Genomic DNA, 21967 nt, shown 5'->3' on the forward strand with positions numbered 1-21967 from the left:
CACAAAATTCTTAGCTCTTCTTATGCCTTTAGTAACTACTTATTGAATACTGAAAGTTTGGCTCAGGCCCTTGTCTCCTCTCAGGGCTCCTCACAGAATTATCAAAAAGGAGCTCCTGCTTGGAAATGTGCCTGGACCCGCTGCCAGCCTCAGTTCTTCAGCGGAATAGCAGGAGAGTAGCGCAGCCGCCCGGGGGAGTAGGTCCCAAACTCGTCGGCAAGCCTGGGGGCGTGGCCAGCGCCGGGGCGGGGCCTGAAACAGCTTCCGGCTTCCGGGTTCCAGCTTCCCGCGGAGTCCTCGGTGGTTTCGCACAGCAGTCATGGCAGCCGACGAGAAGGACCCTCTCAGCTACTTCGCAGCTTACGGGAGCAGCAGCTCAGGCTCCTCGTCCGAGGAGGATAACAGCGACCCCGAGGAGATGAATCGCAGAGCCCCGGGTCCGGCGAAGCCGACAGGCGGTTGTGGAAACAAGGCGGAGAGGCGGCTGCCAGGACCCGACGAGCTGTTTCGGAGCGTGACTCGCCCGGCCTTTCTCTACAATCCCCTGAACAAGCAGATAGACTGGGAGAGGCACGTCGTCAAGGCGCCCGAGGAGGTGAGCTCCCCGACCCCGTTTCCCGGTGTTGGCCCCGGCCTCCGCCCCCTTCCTCCTGAGTCCCTTCCAGGGGACCGGCTGTCCGTTCCCCCACACGCACCCAAACCCCTCGGGATGCCGCACCATCCCCTCCCACCTCCAGCCCTGGGAGCCCGGGCCCCCTCCCTCAGCCTGGTGGGTGTCAGGCCGGACCCGCAGCCCCGCTCCCCTGTGAGGAGGCCCAAACCTCCGCGCTCGGTGCCCCGACCCCGCGCGGCGAGGACTAACGGTGGTGACTCCCCCGCCCCCCGCTGCAGCTTCTCCCCGAGACCCCTTCCCTTTGACGCCGAAGTGCCTGCGGTGCTGCTTCCAAGACAGTGTCTGCTGCAGCCTCCTGAAGGGGTCAGCCTTGGCGTAGTATCTGAGACTGGATTCTTCTTTGGTAACTAAAAGTTATTAGCTTTATTCATATAGGGAACCCTTTGGCTTTTCACGTAACAGTATTGTGATTTTGATGGAAAAATGTATCTTTAAACCTTAAAAAAAAAAAATCAGTCTGAACCAAAAGCCAACGACAGGGAGGTGCATGTGCTCATAATGATCAGAGGAACCTCGGCTCGTCACAGTGGTTCTTAATGTGTTTGCTTAACAGCCTCCAAAGGAATTCAAAGTGTGGAAGTCAAACTATGTACCACCTCCTGAGACCTACACTACTGAGAAGAAACCACCGCCGCCAGAGCTGGATATGGCAATCAAATGGTCAAACATATATGAGGACAATGGTGATGATGCCCCACAGAATGCTAAAAAAGCTAGGCTTCTACCGGAAGGGGAGGAAACGGTGGAATCAGGTAAGGAAGGTTACACTCCGTTGGTAATATCTTTTGGTCCCTGCGGTGGATTCTAAAAGAATGAGATATTTATTGAACAAAATTTAAATCTAGTGAATTAGAAAGCTGGTTATGGTTTGTCTCTGGGTACTTTTTGCTGTTTTTTTTGAGAAAGAGCGTTTATATTCTGACTTTAAAGTGAAATCTCAACCAGTAGCCTTTGCTGCCTTTTCAGAAAAAAGAACATCAACTATTTGGGCTTTAAAGTAAAATCCCCAATATCTTAACCGATGGCATTTGTGGTTTCTGATGCCTTTTAGAACCACATGAATTAATTCAGGTATTCTTGCTTGTGATGGAAGCTGTGAGGTGCTGAGGCATTAATATTAAAGCAGTAGTACTTAAGATTAGCACAAAAACGGAATTTAACTGAGCATTATTACGTAGTAATATGAAGATAATGACTTAGTTATCTTACCTTAGTTCCTAATATTATAATTCCGTGTCTTTCTTGGACTAAAAGTAATCTCTGCTCCACACTTGTACTCCCTCAGTTCCATCCTTCACTGCAGCTAGTGTTCACTTTCTCAAACTGATACCTGATTATGTAACACACATGCTTAAAACTCTTCTACAGGATAGAATCACAGCCTTCTATGATGGGCCCCATCTCTCTCCACCTTCATTTGCCACAGCCGCTTGCTAGCACTTTAAGATCTTGATATTCAGAACTTAATAGATCATGCTATTTTATGGTTTCCTCCCTCACAATATGTTACACCTTAGTCTGAAATATTCTTTCCTGCCTCTTTGGCTGATAAATGCATTCACCCTTCAAAATCCAACTCAAGAAAAAAAAATCTCAGATATCACCTTGAATTAATTCTTTGCTCCTTTGTATGTTGTATGTGTTAATGCTGTTGATTGTACTTATCACCCTATATGTGATTATTTGTTCATATCTTCTTTATGAAAGTGAGTTCCTCAGACATCAGGTCCAGGTCTTATTTATGTTTGTATCACAGTTTCTAGTGCATATAGTGGATATCTGTTGAATTGAACTAAATATTTTGGACCATTATTTTTAAGAAAGTATGCCATTTTGTTAAACAGATTTCAGACCAACACATAATACAAAACTTAGCTTCATGCAGTTGTGGGGTTTTTGTTTTTTGAGGTACTGGGGGCAGGGGATTGAACCTGGGACTTCCTGTGGGAAGCAGGTGTCCAACCACTGAGCCTTCCTGAGTTGGTTTTATTGTTTGTTTTGCTTGTTGTTTGTTTTTGTTTTTTTTTCAGGAGGCACTAGAACCAAACCTGTGACCTCCCATGTAGGAGGCCTGTGCTCAGCTGCTTGAGCCACATCTGCTCCCCATACAGTTTTTTTGTTTCTTTTTGTTTTGTTTTTTTAAAGAAAAGGTAACTAACTGGCAGGAGCTCTTCATTCAGTTTTAATTCTACCTAGTTTTCCATATCTTTTATGATTGCCAATGTGGATAGAAGTCATATTGTGTGGTATTTATTACTGTTAGCAACCTGGAACAAAAAATGGGGCATTATTCACTGTTGTTATTTTACTGATTAGAAAACAATCTCCTATTAAAGAATTTCCCTGAATGAATTCACATAACTAGAAAGGCAGAATATGGATTCAAATTCAGATCTTATAAAACCGGGGTTTGGTCTTCTGATACTTTCCAAGCTAGAGTGCTTGAGAAATAACTATCCTATAGAAAGAATAGCAGTAAGGCACTAGAGTTGAAATTCAAAGTAGGGTGCCCTAGGCTGGTGCTCTAATATTTTGTCCCTGTATGAAAAAGGCCAGGATTATATACTAGGCCAAGCAAGAAAGGAATAGAGTTACTTTTTCCATTTGTCTTTTCAGTTCAGTTAAAAAAGAGTTCCATTTATATGGCAAATATCACTATTTCCATAGATAATTTCTGTCCTTTTGATTACACAGTGGTCCTTTATCAGAAAGGGAGTGTAGGCATTATCAAAATCAAAGGGAAAAAGTAAATTAATTTTAAAAAATAAAAAATCAAAGGGACCCTAAGCACAGCCAGTTTAAAGCTAGAGCAAAGAATTAAAAGTTAATCCTGAAATCTTCGATGTCATCTTTAATGTTGGTCATTGAAGATAACTGTCTATTTTCTTTTTGTAATATATACCTTCCTTTTTTGAAGTGATTTTTTTCATTCTGGCTCTCATACCATGTTCACAAAATCACTGTAAAATTTATTTCCCCAACATATTTTTACCTCTTTTTAAAGAAAAACTCATAAGATAGAAATGTAAAAATCATGTAATAGAAATGCCACACTCTTATCAGGCTTTCAGATAATCAGTGACCTTGTTTTTACTATTTTTTCACATTTTCTGCACTTTCCCTTTCTTTTGCCAGTTAACTACTTTAAGATATTTTAAAAGAGGAGCTGGAAAAGGTTCAAAACTTACTATTTGCTCTTGCTACTTGCACTTCTTGTTTTAATGGTTGTAAAATGTAGATCAGTAAAGCTTAATTATTAATTGTAGCTTTATTAATATGTAATTAATTATAAAAGCCTGGCTAATAAAGGCAATGGTTTTGTCTTTAGAGTTTAGAAAGTGTGTATTCATAAGTTTAAATTTGCTCACTTCAAGTGACTTGAATTCCGTAGTAGAAAAGCTATTTCCTTACCAGTGCATCTGTAGTATCTGGCACAAAGGAAAAACTCAGTAAATAATTGTTGAATGAATGAACATTTTCAGATTTTTTTTCCTGCACTGTTTTTTAAGGCAGTGTCTTGTCATGTCACTAGATGGTGCTGGTTCTTCTGTTCAAAACTTGTTAGAAAGTTATTTATCCAACATCAGTAGTTGATAGTATTTTTTGTTTGTTTTATCAGGCAAAATATATTTTAAGTCAAAAAAGGTGACAAGAGACAAGGACCTATATATTGATAAAAGGTTCACTCTAGCAAGGAGATATAACAATTATAAACATACACAAACCCAACAAGAAAGCCCCTACCTAAGTATATGAAGCAAATATTCACAAAATTGATGGCAGAAATAGGTAGCTCTACAGTAATAGCTGAAGACTTCTATACACCACTTTCAATAATGGACAGAACCTCTAGAAAGAAGAGCAATAAGGGAGTAGAAGACTTAAAACAATAGTTACAGAACAATTATACCTAACGGGCCTATGTAGAATACTTCACCCAATAATAACAGGATACACATTCTTAAGTATACACGATCATTTTCCATTATATAATATATGTTGAGTCATAAATTTAATCCTAATCTGTTTTTTCCCCTCTGGTAGTTGATAGTTTAATTGGTACTCAATAAATTTACTTAAGAATGACAGAATAAAAGGATCATCTTTTTAATGTATGTTAACAGTGAATTTTATAATGTAAGATAATGTACTTTCAATTTTAATATCGCTACTGAAAATAATAATCTTAAAAGACAATTTAAATAATAATTAAGCTCCAATTAAAAAAACAAAGGCCTTGGCTTGTTTGAGCTGTATGCCATATCGGTTGTAGAGCCAGTATTTTTGTGTATACGTGAATAGACTACTTATTAAATCTTTGATATGTTAATTTCTGGGATGATTTGTTGAGATAAATTGCATTTTATTTCTTTGCCTATGTAAACCATACTGAAAAACACTATATGCTGTATTTGAAGATGAATGTATCTCTAACTGCTGTTGAAACTAACCAATGTATCAAAAAATGAGGTATTTTGTGGTACAGTCAATAAAAGGAAATTGAAGGTTTGAAAGGAGAATTTAAATACATTTCCTCCAAAACGTTTATGATCAGGTATTGTTTCCCTAGATTTTAAATATGAAGGCTCCTTTAAAATATGAAGCCCCCAAATATTTTATAGACCAGATGATAGTACTTGAACTTTGTTGATCAAGAAAATAAAAAGCTGCAGTGAACTCAGTAATGTGCTTAAAATAAATTTGTATTTCATACATCACAAATCTATATGTTTGTTCTGACTATACTGAGTTCTTAAAATAATGCCACGCATTTACTTAGGGAGGTGGGAGTTAGTTGATCTGTGCTACCCTTTTTTTAGTAAACCAAGTAGTTTTGTTTTGTTTTGTTTTTTAATTCAATAAAAGGATCCACTTTTTCTGGTTTGGCAACAGTTTTGTTAATTGAAAATTTTCTGTGGTCACAATATATAACATTTGGAAAGACATTAAAATCATGGACATTTTCTTAATATAAGGTTCTTTTCCATTCTGCCAACTCACCAAGAAAAATTCTACATAATATGTTTTTCTGTTGTCGTTAGAATATTATGACCCTTCTATGAATGGGGAAAAAATTAGAAATAACCACACAGGACAAAATTGAAAATAGAGGTTCAGTGTAATCTCTACATGTGAGTGATCTTTCAGACCTCAAAATATAAGGATTATTGGGGGTGGAAGGTGGGGAGAGAAGTTATTTTTGGAGGAGAGAAAACAGATTGAAAGGAGAGATAGCTGATAGCCACTGAAATAGTGTCAAGGTTGGATTAATATGTGATTTTTTTGTAAAAAGAAAATGTGCTGCTTTATTATAAAATGTAGATTGTTTTTAAATGAATACAATGCATACTGTAGCATATTTGGGAGCACCTTTTTCAGAGGAAGTCTTACAGTATTTTCATTTAACCTATCTCAAATATAGACTTAAACAGTCCTTTGTGCAAAAAATTACTAATTTTTACTAGCTCTTTAAAATCAGAGTTCTAAAAGTTAATTTTGGGGGGTGAGAGGGACTTTGAAAGAAATATTAGTCTAGGAGGGTGATGATTTGATATAAAGTCAGTGGAATTTTAATTTTTTCTTTTTAATTGACTGAAACTGTTCCTTTCCTATTTAAAGATGATGAAAAAGATGAACATACTTCTAAAAAGCGCAAAGTGGAACCAGGAGAACCAACAAAGAAGAAAAAGTAAAAAACAACAAATGACAAGAATTTCAGACTGCAAACCTTACTGAAATATTTCTTTTGGCAGATTAAGTTGGTATTGTAAATTATTATGACACAGTATTTCCTTGAAAGTACATACATGTTAATTAACTAATAATATTGCTGCAGGAACTTTCCATTGAAGAATTCATTTTTTTATTTAAAACTTATATGTATTTAAAACTGAAATGTTGACTTGTGATTGTGAAATTGAAAACACTTGGAAGCATTCTTGATCTCACAGAATTGGTGACCTGCTTTGGGAGTTTTGTCAAATGTTGACATGCCAGTGTTTTATGAACCTTTTATAAAGGAATATATTTTTAAAGTAAATATATTGTAATGTACTGTGAACTTGTAGGGTGCTCTTCAATAGTGTTTGTACAGTGTAAATAGATCATGGAAATAAAATTACATATTCAGTATAACTATTACTGCATAATATTAACATTGAATATTTGTGACAAGTATCCTCCTTGCCAAGTGACATCTTAAGCTGTAATAGTAAGTCTTGGGTCTAAGGAGTGCTTCCTATGTTCCAGGTGCTTTGTGCATATGCTATCTCTGATCCTCAGACAACCTAGTAACATAAGTGTTGTTACTCTCATTTTAAAATCTAGAGAGACTGAATGACTTGTCCAAGGTTACACACCTTGTGAGTGGTGAATTTGAGGATATTTGCACTTAAAAATTATCACACTAAATCACTTAACCACCCATCAGAATTTACTCATCTTGCAAATACTGTATTAATTGCTTTCTTTCCCAAATACTTTTCTGTGGGAGTTAGTAGAGATCTTTTCCTCCTTTGATTGTATTACCGAACTTATTATAGATGCCGTACATTATGATTATTCATGGATTTCCCTGTTAAGTAGTAAGTGTACTGAAGATGAGGGTCTTGTCCAAAGTGTTGGTAGATTTAGCAAATAAAAATACGGCATACCAAGTTAAATTTGAATTTCAGATAAACAGCACATAATTTTTTGGTATATGCAATATTTGGGACATAGTTACATTAAAATATTTTTTGTTTATCTGAACATCTTGTATTTTATTTGCAACCCACTTCTAAATCTTTTATCTCTCCAGCTCCTCTATTAATGTTTTGCTCAACAAAATAAGAATCAGGAAGATATAATTTTCAATATGAGTCCTGCACAGTCCAAAATGCAGTGCAGTTATTTATACCATTTTGAATGGAGAGAGATTACATTCTGCACTAATCTTTACATGATTTGTATGCCTTTAAGAAACCAGTTAATTACAGGACACCACACATTCAGTGTGTAAGAAAAATAAGACACCTTTCAGTGAATTAAAAAAATTTTTTTACTCCCACTCAAATTGGTTTTTCCCTTAACTGGAAGGCAAAATTTGAAAGATTCTTTAAACTGTGTTTAGTCAAGAACATGATTTAAGTAGATTATATTTTGTAAAAGTCATAAAAAGTGATTGTACCAGCCACTGTGCTTTTGTGGATTGAGGAGGGAACATAACATTTGAATCAGTTGTAATTGTAACATTACCCACCAAGGACAGGCTATAAACCTCCAGAATTTTGATCATGGTAAACTGTATTTAAAAATAATGTATTCAGTTATGAGAACCAGATCTAGGGAAACCAGGAGAAGTTTTTTTAAGTCCTAAGTTTTATTTGGCTGGGATCCATTTAACTTTGTTTGGTGCTCTTATCACTTGTTCTCAATCCTCATGATTCATTGGAATCACTTGGGGACCTTTTAGGACACTATTGAAGGCTAGATCTCACCCTGCAGATTCTGACTTAATTGGGTTTTTAAAACTCCAAGGTGATTTTAATGTGCAGCCAGGACAGATAACCCCTGCTGCATGAATTCTAGATATACTCAAACAGAAACCAACTCTATAGCTGCTCGTCCTCTAATACTATGTTCTAGCCTAAATTTACAAATATATGAAACCTGAAATTGAAATAATTGATAAAGCAAGAAACTTTCTTTAAATTAAGAATTGTCATTGAATATGAAGAATTTAGAGGGCTATGGTATCATATACTAGTGAATAGCATCAAATGGTAAAGCATGACACCAATGTGACACCAAACTAAACACAAATGAATATTTATAATTATGAAGTTGTGATTCCCAAGTGCTGAAGAAATCTTAGTAGTCTGGATGCACGTTTCCAGGAGCATATATATATTAGTTACTGAAATATTGCAGAGTTTTAAAAATTAGCATGAAAGCAAACAAAAAGAAAATAAAGCAAAAGACTAGCATACCAGTGTCTGATTATCTTTTTCACTTCCTTACCACCCATTGGTTCAACTCCCAGTTTAGACCAATTCGTTTGTGACAGAGAACAAACTCACTGGATTGGTCCTGCTTTGTGCCTTCTTTTAGTAGGTAGTGGTAGGGAGAATGCAGTGGAGGGGAGCACTTTTTGGGTGGGGGAGGGGAGTATGTTTTTGTTTTTTAGATCAGAAGTAGCCATATCAGTGGACATTATTAAGCAACTGCTAGGAGATGTGTGTCTATGCTAGTACAGGTTATCACTGGTTTTAATTTATTTTATAAGGGGGAAGAGATGATTTAGGAAAAAGGAGGCAAAATATTTTGGAGCAGTTTCTCAGCTATTTGTATCTCATTGGGTTTATTTTCAAAATATGTCCAAAATATAGAAGGGGCAATGAACTTGCTTGTGGACTACTCAACCTGCTTATCAATATTCCTGGTTAGAAAATGGACTTTCATGTCACTATATCCATCCCCACATTAGTGAATGGATTCCTACCCCTTAAGAGCTGTTCTGGGAATATGTGTCCATACTGAAGTAAAGGAGCTTTTTAATTCTGTTTGTGAAATCCTGGTGTAGAAGAATCTTAGAAAAATCCATGTACATAAGAAAAATGCTTTATCCAAATTGCTTCCTCTTTAGAGAATCAAGTCAGTTAATACTGATTGTTTCCTCATCTTTAAAATAAGGAAGTTATGCCCTATCAGTCACAAATGACTTTTTTTTTTGTACAAGGATACATTGAGAAAATTAAGCATTTGCGGGCCATATTTTAAAGTTCAAAGTGTCAACAGTTTCAGAGTTTTGTGGAAAACATTCTAACTTGAATCAAAGAACATAAAATTGACACTGCTTTTTAGCCATTAAAACACTAATGTCTGGTGTTTGCAAACCTGCCACTTGTAATTTTATAAGCCTAATGTTGTGTAGTGCTTTTGAGTTCACAAAGTTCAAGTATTATTTTATTTTCCAAAAGCCCAGTTGAAGTGAGTTTTATCATTTCCAAATTATAGAATGGAAAATAGGCCCACTGAAGTAAAGTGACATACCCAAGGGTACACAGTGTGTTCACTTCAGAGCTCAGGCTACAACCCGCACTTCCATGCAAGATTCATGGAGAACCTGTCGAGTGCCAGCACGGTGTTAGGCACAAAAGTCACAGATTTTCATCTTAGCAAAGTTATCAGTAGAAATAGGGAGGATGGTGAATAGTGCCCAAGTCGAGTCAGGAAAACCAGTAACTGGTCCAGTGAAGTGATAAGTATCTGAATGAAGTAAGGTTTTGGGGACAATGGGGAAGAGAGGGACTTGAGAAACCGATGGGATTTAGTTAGATACAATGGCTGAGTGGTTTTTTTATTTTTTTTAATCGAGATAGTTTTCACAAACTTTTTAAATTAAAGTTTAACAGAAAGTGTAAAAGTAGAGTTGACATGTAAGTGTTTTAGGAAGATTGATGCATATTTCAAGATCTTGGTAGCTTATTGCATATTTTAAGCATTTTTAATAGAAATCTTTAAAATATAGCAGTAGGGCTAAGACTATACCCCCCTCCAAAATATATTTCAGATTTTCACTTGCTTTTCTTATTCTACTTCCTTTTTCAGCAAACTGAGACAGCTTTAAGCCCCAAATATTGCCTCAGATTTCACTGACCTTTCTATAACATTTCAAATTATGGCTTGAGTTGAGAAGCATAGCACTTGGGTGTGGGAAGGCTCTCAGGAGCTCACTCAGTCAGCCTTCCCAGAACACAGGAATGCCATCTAGACATCTTCTTTCCCTCACTGTTCTAGCTCACAGACAAGCCTGTGAAATAACAGTTTACAGCCTGACTTTGAGGAGTCATTTCCTGTGTGTCTGTGATATTTTGGTACCCTGGGCTGGAACTCCTTCCTTTCCCCGTGTTTACCATTTTCTCAAAAAGGAGAAGAAACAGAAGATTTGGTGAAAATCATTGAAATGAAAGTGTAGCTCTATTCCTGGCATAATTGCCTGTCTCCGTTTTTAAGTGGGACCAAAATCCTAGCAACCTTTCCTGGCAGACTAGGGAGTTTGCATTAATGTTTTAAATTTAGAATTCCTGAGAGAAACTGCACCAAAAAAACAGTCTCTTCCAACCAAGAAGGTGACTTGTCTGATGGCAAAGCTATAAAAAAAACCAACTCAGAAATAACTCCTTGGAGAGTCATGAGCTAGGGAGATTTTAAGACCTTGTTGCTAGTTTTTGTCAGTTTTTAGTTTGGAGGTACACAGACAGATACACTCACACACATCCCCTGAGGCTTTCTTTAACAGTCACTACTTTCTCTTTTTCTACATTCTATCTATGAAGACTGCTCCATCCAATCCTCTCAACTACAAAAAGTGGCTTAAAAGCTTTAGCAGTAAAGTTCCTTCCATAATATCTGGAATCCATTTGTCAAACCTATAAGGCACAAGCCCTTTTGTTTTCCCTTTTAATTTAGTCTTAATTACTTGAGCTCCAAATCCCTGCCCCTGCCTCCCTCCATACAAAACTAATTAGGGCAACTATCTGAACCATCCATGGCTACAGATCAGTTAAAACCTAATACTGAAGTTAACAAATGAGAGGGTTAATTTCTCTTGACTGCTCCATAGTAGGGGAAGGAAGATAATAAGCCCTTATATGTGTAGGATGCTCTTGAATTTTTGAGATGTTTTTTCTCTACACTAAGCTATCACCAAGAGAAGGGCTTACTTTGGGGTTCCAGACTGTCTGGAATCCTGTCGTAAATGAATTTAATTCTTAACTGAAGCACTTGGAATTTACTAATACAAATAAAGGAAGGCTCTGAGCAGCCTTGCTGCTTCAACTGTGTAAAAAAGATTTTGATGCTTTTTTAAAAGAACAGGGAGGTTGCTGGCTCTGGCACCAGCTTGGAGTTGTTGGCTTAAAACCTTACACAGTGAGCTGGCTTTGTCTAGATAATTGACTGGTGTCCTGTGTATTTTAAACTTACATAGAAGATGCTGAAAGCATCCAGTTGCTCTAATTATGAACTGCCTAGGTTTCTCTATTCTTTTTCCACTTTTGTTTCTACTGTAACAGAAGGAAGGCTATCCTATGTCAGCCTTGCTGGGCAGCTAAACCAGAGTTCTTAATTTAATCATTTGCTCTGGAGGCTCATTTTAGATCACCCAGGCTAACACTGAATTTTTTTTTTTAAGCCCAGGAGAGTAGTTGAAGGAGGTGTTAGGTTTTCTTGAAATCGCCATGATTTCAATTAATTTTTCCAACAGGGATTCACGACAATTTGGTAAATAGTGTTGGATAACAGGTTTTCAATTGACTCGCAGAAGTGCCAAAAATAAGAAAAAGCCCATGTCTTAGAAGCACAGAAAAAAAATCTGTTTTCCTTATTCCAAACATATTTAGTCTTTCTAAGACAAAGAACAATGTTTACACCAAAAATATAAAGATTATATTTAAATCACTTTGTTTCAATGAATTCTCATAACATAAATACTAGATACAAATTCTCTACAATAGATAATGTTCATTTTTTTAAAAGTTTCTTATGAAAATGATACATGCTTACTGTAGAAATGCTGGCAAAAACAAAAAGGGAATAAGAAAGAAGTCACTATTAATAGAGAAATCCACTGTTAACATTTGATATACAACTATTTTCTTTGAGTTTTTTCTATGCATATATGTACATAATCTAAATAGTATAAATATTCTATATTTTGCTTAGCATGATAGCATTTTCAATGTCATTAAGAAATCTTCAAAAACAATTTTTATGCCTGCTTAACTTTATTGTGTCATCGTTTAATCGATCCTTTACCTATTGGACATTAAAATTATTTCCAAATGTTCCAACCTTATAAATAATGCTGTAATGAACACTTTTGTAAATACGTATTTGATTGTAGTATTTGATTGTAAACCTGCTTTTATATAATCAAGAGTTCAGGGCAGAGTCATAGACACAAAGTTCATCCAGTTTGCTTAACTTCTTGCCCCCATAACATCTTGAGTCCTCATTTAAATATATGCGTTCAAAATTTTTGTATATCCCCCTAAATTATGCTTAGGTGAGTTCTTTCCTGAGGTTCTAAATGTTAGGTCTCTTGCCAGAAGCCAGATCTTTATAACTGCAACTTGGCGTTTCTAATACGGCCTCTTTCTAGGTGCTCTAAACACGTTTTTTTTTTTTTAAAGTCTGCTCCAAAAAGCTGCTCAAATTGAGGAACTGGTTATTTTGACTTCAACAAAAGGAGCTCATAACTGCTAGAATTAAAGACATATTTGGAGGTGAAAAGTGTATGAGGTTCTTTTTTTTTTTTTAAACGCTTTCTTCGTTATTGACAATTTAGAATGACTGTGATTGCAATTAGCAGAGATAAACCTTAGGTGGAGCCAAAGGCTGCCAAAGGCCCGCCACTGGCAGGCCAGGCCTCCCGGGTCCCCTGCAAGCAGGTGGTTGGCCTCACTGCACGAGGCACCCAGAGCTGGCCAACTAAGAAGGAGCCTGCCAGAGAACATCTCCTCAAAAAAAAAAAAAAAAAAAAATAGAAAAATGCCTCCTTCATGTGGCTCGGGGAATTGGGGAAATTCCATGACTACAGTGCCCTGTAAAGCATTACTGGAGGGTTGAAATGCAGATACTCTCAGGAGAAGCTCTCTCTGGGCGAAGTACCGTCCTAACGCTCATCCGCTCCCTTAATCACACTTAACATTGTTACCTCACTGCTGGGCATATTTTATCTTCTTAACTAGATTACTTCTGGAGAGAAGAGCCATCCTCAGGGACCCAGCAGAAAGCAATAAAGTTAGAAATTGTTCAACATTATATAACTGAACACATGAACAAACCCTTAGCACCGTAGAGCAAATGAGTGTTCCGCTCTTTTCCTGCCAGCCTGTTTGTGATGCGGATGGAGCAAACCAGCCTAGAGGAACAGAGGCCTCGTAAAGAGAAGCTGGCCAATTTCTCTATTTCCCAGGGCTGGCCAGGAGGGCACCTAACCAAGTCTGGATTCTGATTCCTGTACCTCAGTTACTCCAACTAAAAATAACCTTCAGTTAACTGGGAGTTCTCCCTTTCCTGCTATTTTTAGGAAAAAAATATAAGAAAATTTAGATTTTTATTTTAAAACAAAATCTTTTCTCAGGGTTGGCCATTTCCTAGGAATAAATCCAACCCAACCTCCTAAAACAGTCCCTATTTTCCAAAGTGTGTTCCAAGGAAACTATTTGCAGATGTTTGGAGAAAAGGGTTGTATTGCCAAAGTCTATGAGCCTTCCCTCCTAGAGAGTCACAGAGAGCATGAGACAAAAATTCTGAGTCATCGTTCAATAAAGAATTCTCTTTACCTTCTTGACCCCTGTGTCTCAAACTTATCTGAGCACAGAACTCTTGAATAGCATCTGCTAAAATTCATGGAACAAACTCCAAGGAGACCTGGTGCTCTCCATGAATGATAAGACCATGTGGGCCATACATTCAGGTTTATGCAGGGGGCAGGGATCATTGACTATTGACAGGGACAGTAACTTTATCAGAGTCTATTTTCTAAATTTTTCAGAAAAGCAGTTGAATCAAAGATATTTTAAAGTGAAAGGCAAATTAAAGCTATTTAGAGATACTATTTCTCACCAACTGGATAGCGAACTCCACTTGACAACATACTCTGTCAGTAAGGCTACAGGAAAATGGCACGTTCATCCAATGCAGGTAAGAGGGCAAAAAACAAAAACAAAAAACCAGTAAGCACTATGTAAGTGTTAGCTCTTATTTTTTAAAAATTAAATGTGATTGAAAATACAAGACAAGCAAAAGATATCTCTGATAAATCAGTTAGCTCTGTTGAAAGTTCCATTTGCCAGAATGTTGCCTTCTCCGCATCCCTGTTAACTATTTGTGCATGGAAAGCGGGTCTCACTTTTCAGTGCTACTTTCCTACTGACTGATTAGGTGCTAGCTTATTGACACTTTCCAGACTTTTCCTTCCTCATAAGCGCATTTTGTAATGAGAGAAGATGGAGAGAGAGGCAAAGCAGGGAAAAGAAGCAGTTCTGTCCTCTGATGTATATATTTTTAACCCGCAGCTGACAAAATTGCCTATCTTCTGCTTATAACCTCTCCTCCTACCACCAAAACAAAGGAATGTAGTTTTCTTTTTTCTGTTTTGATCACATACTCTTGCCCATTGGGTCTTTCTTTCTCCTTCCTCACTCAGTTTTCCTTAACGTTTTGGAAGCTTGGGCCTAGATGTGCCTCTTGCATGCTCTTTCCCCTTCTTGGGGCTGGAGACTGGCTGTGTGACAAGCCCTAGGAGAGGCACAGCAGTGCTCTGGAAGGAATCTGGGACTCTGAATGACTGAGAGCAAAGCTGCCCTGCAGACCTGGACGGTCACGCTGAGACTATTACAGGGGAGAGAAAAGAACTTCTTTTCTAAGCCACTTTGTGGCTTAACTTTATCCCAAAAAAACACAGTCTCCTTCTAAGAAAATTGAAAAGGTTGTATTGGATAATTGTAAGGAGCTTCCCAATACTAAATTCAGTGAATCAGAGCACAATTTTGTCACTGTAAAGGGTTATAGAGGCTTCAAGGCGTAGCTTTGTTTATATATCAAATCACTGGTCTATGGCATAGTCAGTAAGATCCAGTCTTTGGATTCAGACAGTGTTGAATTCAGGTCCTAGCACTTCTCCTTACTACCTGTGACCTTGGACAAATTCTTTAAGCAGTCTGAGCCTCGCTTCCTCATCTATAAAATGCAGATAATACTAGAAACTATATCAAACAAGATAATCTAGGAGAAATTCCAATAGTAAATATCTAATATAGAAATTATCATTATTATTGTTGTGATTGTTATTGCTTTTATGTCTTTGTCAAGAATACAGATCCCAATTGTAATACTTCTATGGACAAATTGGTCCAAATTCTGATTATTTGCTTTATATCATAATTTTAAACAATTAATGGACAATAAGCATCACAGCAGAACAACATCACTGTGGAGAGTGTGAGGGATGTGATTCTTCTTTCCTGGGAACAAGGGAGAACTATACTTCCAGCCACCTCATAATTAGACAAAGCCTCATGACTAGTTCTTATCAAGGGACAGTAAATCAAAGTTTGGGTATCACATCTGGGCAAGGCAGTTAAGGGTGGTTGTGATTCTCCACCACCTCTCTTCCCCTAAAACCACTTGTTGAGGTGGTAGCTTCCCCAGTAATGGGGCCTCCATTGGCCTGGGTCCTTGTGGAGTAGGTCCACTTCCCGTCTTTTGTATCCCCATAAACCTTTGCTGTATTGGGCATGTCAAATGAGAATAAACCTTTGCAGTTTTGACACTAAATCCAGGAGTCAAGATACAATAACATTACCTGTCCTTTTCTAATATAATGGGTAGTGACCAAATTACCATAATTTCCAGAACACTTAAGCTTATATTTAGGGCTGTACCTAAGGGCCTTTGAATTGAATTCAGAGTCCAGAGTACCCACCATCTGTCTACTCTGATGGGCCCTTGCTGGAAATTTCCATGATAAAAACCCTAAAGATGATTTAAAACTTAATTGTTTTTCCTCATTAACAGTATAATGATAGGTTTCAGGAGTGGTTAATAGAGAGGCTCTAGGATGCCATCAAAGACCCATACTCTTTCATTGTTCCATCGTCTTCCATTTGCTAGTGTGACTGCTTAGTTTGATTCCTCTCATGGTCCCAATATGGCTGCTTCAGTTCCACTCATCACACGCAGATGACAATGCCTAGGGAGAAGAAAGGGAATATTTTCTTTCTTGCCATTTCTTTTTTATTAATGAGAACCTGTCCTAGAAACCCTCAATAGACAGCCTCATGATTATCGTGTGCCTAAGTCTAAATCAATTCATAGCTATATGAATGGGATTACCAAACTCGTCATAGAGAAATTATTCCTAGGGTTGTGGAGAGGCTTTTCACTAAAGCACTCGGTCATCTCATACGCATACAAAATTCGACAGAAGTCGGCAATTAACAGTCACTATTAACAGTGACAACCAACTATTGTCACTATTCAATGTTTTTGAAGTTCTAGTGAATGCATTAAGATAAAAAAAATGAAGAGAAATGAAATAAAAATCAGAATAATAATAGCTACATTTACATAGTGCTTACTATTTGACATTTGTTTCCTAAGAGCTTTGTATGTGTAAATCATTCAATCTTTATAATACATATAAGATAGGTATATTAAGCTGTTTTATAAATAAGGAAACTAAGGACTGGATAATTTAAATAACTTGCCCTAAATAAGAAATGAAGTCAGGATTCAAACCTAGCCAGACTGACTCTAGAGTCTGTTTGAGTACTCTTAACCACTAAACAATATTGCATTAAAAGTATCATCTTAATATACTCAGTAAAAAACTATAATAGATTTTCTATAAACTAAAAATAAACAGTAAGAAATGACTATGAGGATAATATTTCATTCACAGTAGTGAAAAATTATATATATATATATATATATTCACACACACACATATATTTCTTTTCTGGGAAGCCATCAAAGAGTTTTTTATTTTTTAGTTTGTTAGAGAAGTTGCAGGTTTACAGAACAATCACATACAAAATACAGTATTACCACATACCACCTCAATAACAACAACTTGCATTGGTATGAAACATTTTGTTCTAATTGATGATAGCACATTTTTATAATTGTACTATTAACTAAAGTACATGGCTTAACTTAGGGTCCACTGTGTGTGTAGTATAGTACCATGGATTTTTTTAAAAAATTGTTTTCTTTCACTATAAAATCTAACATTTCCCCAGTTAATCCCATTCAGATGTATATGTCAGGGCTGTTAATTACATTCACAGAGTTGTGCTACCATCACCACCATCCATCACCAAAACATTTCCATCATTCCATACAGGAACCCTGTAAATTTTGAACCTTAACTGCCCATTCCCTATGCCTTCTTTGTCCCCTGGTAAGCTGTATTCTAGATTCAGACTCTATGAGATTGTTTATTCTCATTTTTTCAAATCAGTGAGATCATATAGTAGTTGCTTTTTGTATCTGATCTATTTCACTCAACATGATGTCTTCAAGGTTCATCCATGCTGTCCCATGTATCAGAACTTCATTCCTTTCTATGACTGAATAAAACTCCAGTGTATGTATTATATATACCACATTTTATCAATCCATTCAATGGTTGATGGACACTTAGGTTGCTTCTATCCTTTGGTAATCATGAATAAAGCTGCTATGAACATCTGTGTGCAAATATCTGTTCGGGTCCATGCTCTCAATTCTTTTGGGTATACACCTAGTAGCAGGATTGCTATGTCATATGAGATTTCTATGCTTAGCTCTCTGAGGAACTGGCAAACTGTCTTCCACAGAGGCAGAAACATTTTCATGGCCACCAGCAATGAATGAATGTCTTTATTCCTCCACATCCTCTCCAGTACTTTTATTTTCTGTTTTTTAAATATCAGGCATTTTAATGGGTGTGAAATGGTATTACTGTAGTTTTGATTTGCACCTCCCTTATGTCTAATGATGTTGAGCATCTTTTAATGTGCTTTCTGGTCATTTGTATATCTTCTTTGGAGGGATATCTGTTGAAGTCTTTTACCCATTTTTTAACTGGGTTGTCTGTTTTTTGTTTTGTTTTGTTTTTGTTAAGATGAAGAATTTCTTTATGTAGACTGGATATTAATCCTTTATGGGATTCATGGTTTCCAAATATTTTCTCCCATTGTGTAGGTGATCATTTTATCTTCATGATAAAGTCCTTTGAGGAACAAAAGTTTTTAACTTTGATGAGGTCCCATTTATCTATTTTTTTCTTTTGTTGTTTGTGCTTTGGGTATAATGTCTAAGAAACCATTGCCTAATATAAGTTTCTGAAGATGCTTCTCTACATTTTCTTCTAGGAATTTGATAGTTCTAGTGCTTATATTAAGATCTTTGATTCATTTTGAGTTGACTTTTGTAAATGGTATGAGGTAGGGGTCCTTGTTTTTTGTTTTGCAAATGGAGATCCAATTTTCCCAGCACCATGTGTTGAAGGGACTATTATTCCCCAGTTGAGTGATCTTCGCCACCTTGTCAAAAATCAGTATGCCTAAAAACAAAAATACAAAAAAAAAAAAAAAAGAATAAAAAGAAAGAAAGAAAATGAAAAAATAAAATTTTTTAAAAGGATTAAAAAAGTTTTTTTTTTAAATCAGGGGAGCAGATGTGGCTCAAGCAGTTGAGTGCCTGCTTCCAGCATGGGAAGTCCTGGGTTCAGTTCCTGGAGTCCCCTGAAAAAACTAAAAAAAGAAGCAAAACAAACAATAAAACTAACTCAGGGAAGCCAATGTGGCTCAGTGGTTAAGCACTGGCTTCCCATATACAAGGTCCCAGGAATCCCCAGCCCCCATACCTCAAAATATATAGATAGATAGATAGAAATAGATATAGACATCTCAGTAGGTTATAATGTCAGAGTTGATCCCTGAACTCTCAGTTCAATTGCTTTGGTCTATCCTTGTGCCATTACCATGTTGTTTTGATTACTTTGACTTTGTAATAAGTTTTAAGATTGGGATGTGTTGAGTCCTGCAATTTCATTCTTTTTCAGGATGGCTTTAACTATTTTGGGCCCCTTACCCTTCCACACAAATTTGATGATTGGTTTCTCCATTTCTGCAAAAAAATGTTGTTGGAAATTTGAGTGGAATTGCATTGAATCTATACCTTGCTTTGGGTAGTATTCATATCTTACTTAATATATTTACTCTTCCAATCCATGAACACAGAATGTCCTTCCGTTTATTTAGGTCTTGTTTGATTTCCTTTAGCAGTGTTTTATAATTTTCTGTGTACAAATTCTTGACATTCTTGGTTAGATTTATTCCTAGATATTTGATTCATTTAGTTGCTATATAAATAGAATTTTTTCTTGATTTCTTCCTCTGATTGTTCATTGCTGTGTATAGAAACACTACTGATTTTGGGGGTATTGCTCTTGTAACCTGCCATTTTGCTGAATTCATGTATTAGCTCTAGGAGCTTTGTTGTGGATTTTTCAGGATTTTCTGCAAATAAGTTCCTATCATCTGAAAACAGGGAAAGTTTTACTTCTTCCTTTCCAATTTGGATACCTTTTATTTCTTTTTCTTGCCTAATTGCTCTGGTGACAACTTCCAATACAATGTTGAATAACAGTGGTGACAGTGGGCATCCTTATCTTGTTCCAGATCTTAGAAAGTTTTCAGTCTTCCACCATTAAGTAGGACATTAGCTGTGGGTTTTTCATATATGCTCTTTATCATATTGAGGAAATTTCCTTCTATTCCTATTTTTCAAAGTGTTTTATCAAGAAAGGATGCTGCATTTTATATAATATATGTATGTAATATAATGTAATATAATGATATATTACATTGATTTTCTTATGTTGAACCAAACTTGCATACCAGGGTTGGATGCTGTTTGCTAGTATTTTACTTAGGATTTTTTAATATATATTAATAAGAGGGAAGTGGATGTGATTCCAGTGAATGAGCACCCACCTACCATATGGGAGGTCCCAGGTTTGGTTCCCGGTGCCTCCTAAAGAAGACGAGCAGGGCAGCAAGCTGATGTGACAGGCAGATGTGGTGAGCTAATCCAACAGGATGATGCAATGAGGGACACAAGGAAGAAAATATAATGAGAGACATAACAAAGCAGGAAACAGATGGTGACTCAAGCAGTTAGGCACCTCCCTCGCATATTAGAGGTCCTGGGTTTGGTTCCTGGTGCCTCCTAGAAAAGAAAGATGAAGAGACACAGCAAGTGCAAACAACAAGAGGGTGGTGAGAAATAAACTTTAAAAAATATAAGAGATACTGGTCTGTAGTTTTCTTTCTTGTGTTATTTTTATCCAACTTTGGATAAGGGGTGATGTTAGCTTCATTGAATAAAAGTTAGGGAGTGTTCCCTGTTCCTCAGTATTTTGGATGAATTTGAGCAGAATTGGTGTTAAGTCTTTTTGGAATGTTTGGTAGTATTCCCCCATGAAACCATCTGGTCCTGGACTTATCATTGTTGGGAGGTTTTTGATTACTGATTCAATCTCTTTACTAGTAATTGGCGTGCTGAAATCTTCTATTTCCTCTTGAGTAAATGTAAGTAGTTTGCGTGTTTCTAAGAATTTGTCTATTTTTCCTAAGTTATCTAATTTATTGGCATAGAGTTGTTCACAGTATCCTCTTATAATCCTTTGTACTTGAGTGGGGTCAGAAGTAAAGTCTCACTTCTCATTTCTGAATTTCATTATTTGTATCCTCTCTCTTGTTTTTTTTAATCAGTCTAGCTAAAGATTTGTCAATTTTATTGATTTTTCAAAGACCCAACTTGTGGTTTTATTGATTCTAATGTTTTTTGTTTTTTATTTCATTGATCTCTGCTCTCATCATTGTACTTTAGGTTTAGTTGCTCTTCTTTTGCTAGTTCTTCCAGTAGTGAGGTTAGGTCTTTGAAGTCTTTCTTCTTTTTTAATTTAAGCATTTGGAGGTATAAATTTAGCTATCAGCATGGTCTTTGCTGCATCCATAAGTTTTGTTATGTGGTATTTTCATTTTCATTCACCTCAAGATATTTCCCAGTTTATTCTGATTTCTTCTTTAACTTTGTTTAAAAGCAGGGTTCAATTTTCACATAATTGTGAATTTTCAATTTCTCTGTTATTGATTTCTAGCTTCATTCTATTGTGGTCAGAGAATAAACATGTGATTTCAATATTTTTTTAATTTATTGAGACTTGTTTTGTGACCTAACATATGGTCTATCCTGGAGAATGAGCCATGTGCACTTGAGAAAAATGTGTATTCTATTTTGTTGTATACAGAGTTCAGATATATCTGTATGTTCTATTTGGTTTGGTATATCATTCAAGTCCTGTACTTCCCTATTGGTTATCTGACTAGATGTTCTATCCATTATTGAAAGTGGTGTGTTAAGGTCTCCTACTGTTAATGTAGAACTGTCAATTTTTCCCTTCAAATCTCTCAGTATTTGCTTTATAAAATTTGGGGGCTCTGCTGTTAGATACATATATATTTATAATTATTACAGATTCCAGTTGAATTGTCCCTGTTATCAGTATGTAATGACCATCTTTGTCTCTCATAACTGTTTTTGACTTAAAATTTATTTTATTCAATATTATTATGGCCATCCCAGCTCTCTTTTGGTTACTATTTTCGTGGTATATTTATTTTCCATCCTTTCTTCCTCAATGTACTTGTATATTTTAATTTACTCTTACAGACAGCATATATTAATAGT

The 21967-nt window shown here is 36.5% G+C and overlaps 1 protein-coding gene and 1 long non-coding RNA gene across 2 annotated transcripts in view; one reads left to right on the plus strand and one right to left on the minus strand.

Moving 5' to 3' along the window:
* Positions 1 to 84: 84 nt before the first annotated feature.
* Positions 85 to 8640, plus strand: C9H1orf52 (chromosome 9 C1orf52 homolog). Its single transcript, XM_004480896.5, has 3 exons — positions 85 to 595; positions 1227 to 1425; positions 6293 to 8640. The coding sequence occupies exons 1-3, from the start codon at positions 320 to 322 to the stop codon at positions 6364 to 6366; spliced, it is 549 nt and encodes a 182-aa protein (XP_004480953.1). The 5' UTR covers positions 85 to 319; the 3' UTR covers positions 6367 to 8640.
* A 7669-nt stretch (positions 8641 to 16309) lies between these two features.
* Positions 16310 to 21967, minus strand: part of LOC131279728 (uncharacterized) — a 99013-nt gene continuing 93355 nt past the window's right edge. The window contains exon 3 of the long non-coding RNA XR_011649556.1: positions 16310 to 16415. This is a non-coding gene — a long non-coding RNA (uncharacterized lncRNA). The remainder of the gene's footprint in view (positions 16416 to 21967) is intronic.

The sequence above is a fragment of the Dasypus novemcinctus genome, chromosome 9 (assembly GCF_030445035.2).
Source record: "Dasypus novemcinctus isolate mDasNov1 chromosome 9, mDasNov1.1.hap2, whole genome shotgun sequence".
NCBI classification, from domain to species: Eukaryota; Metazoa; Chordata; class Mammalia; order Cingulata; family Dasypodidae; genus Dasypus; species Dasypus novemcinctus.

What these genes read in the sequence shown, in the direction of transcription:
- C9H1orf52 (XM_004480896.5), top strand. Translation starts at nt 320, where the DNA reads ATGGCAGCCGACGAGAAGGACCCTCTCAGCTACTTCGCAGCTTACGGG. An exon ending in TCGTCAAGGCGCCCGAGGAG is followed by an intron (nt 596 to 1,226) that starts GTGAGCTCCCCG and finishes TTTGCTTAACAG; the next exon opens with CCTCCAAAGGAATTCAAAGT. An exon ending in GGAGGAAACGGTGGAATCAG is followed by an intron (nt 1,426 to 6,292) that starts GTAAGGAAGGTT and finishes TCCTATTTAAAG; the next exon opens with ATGATGAAAAAGATGAACAT.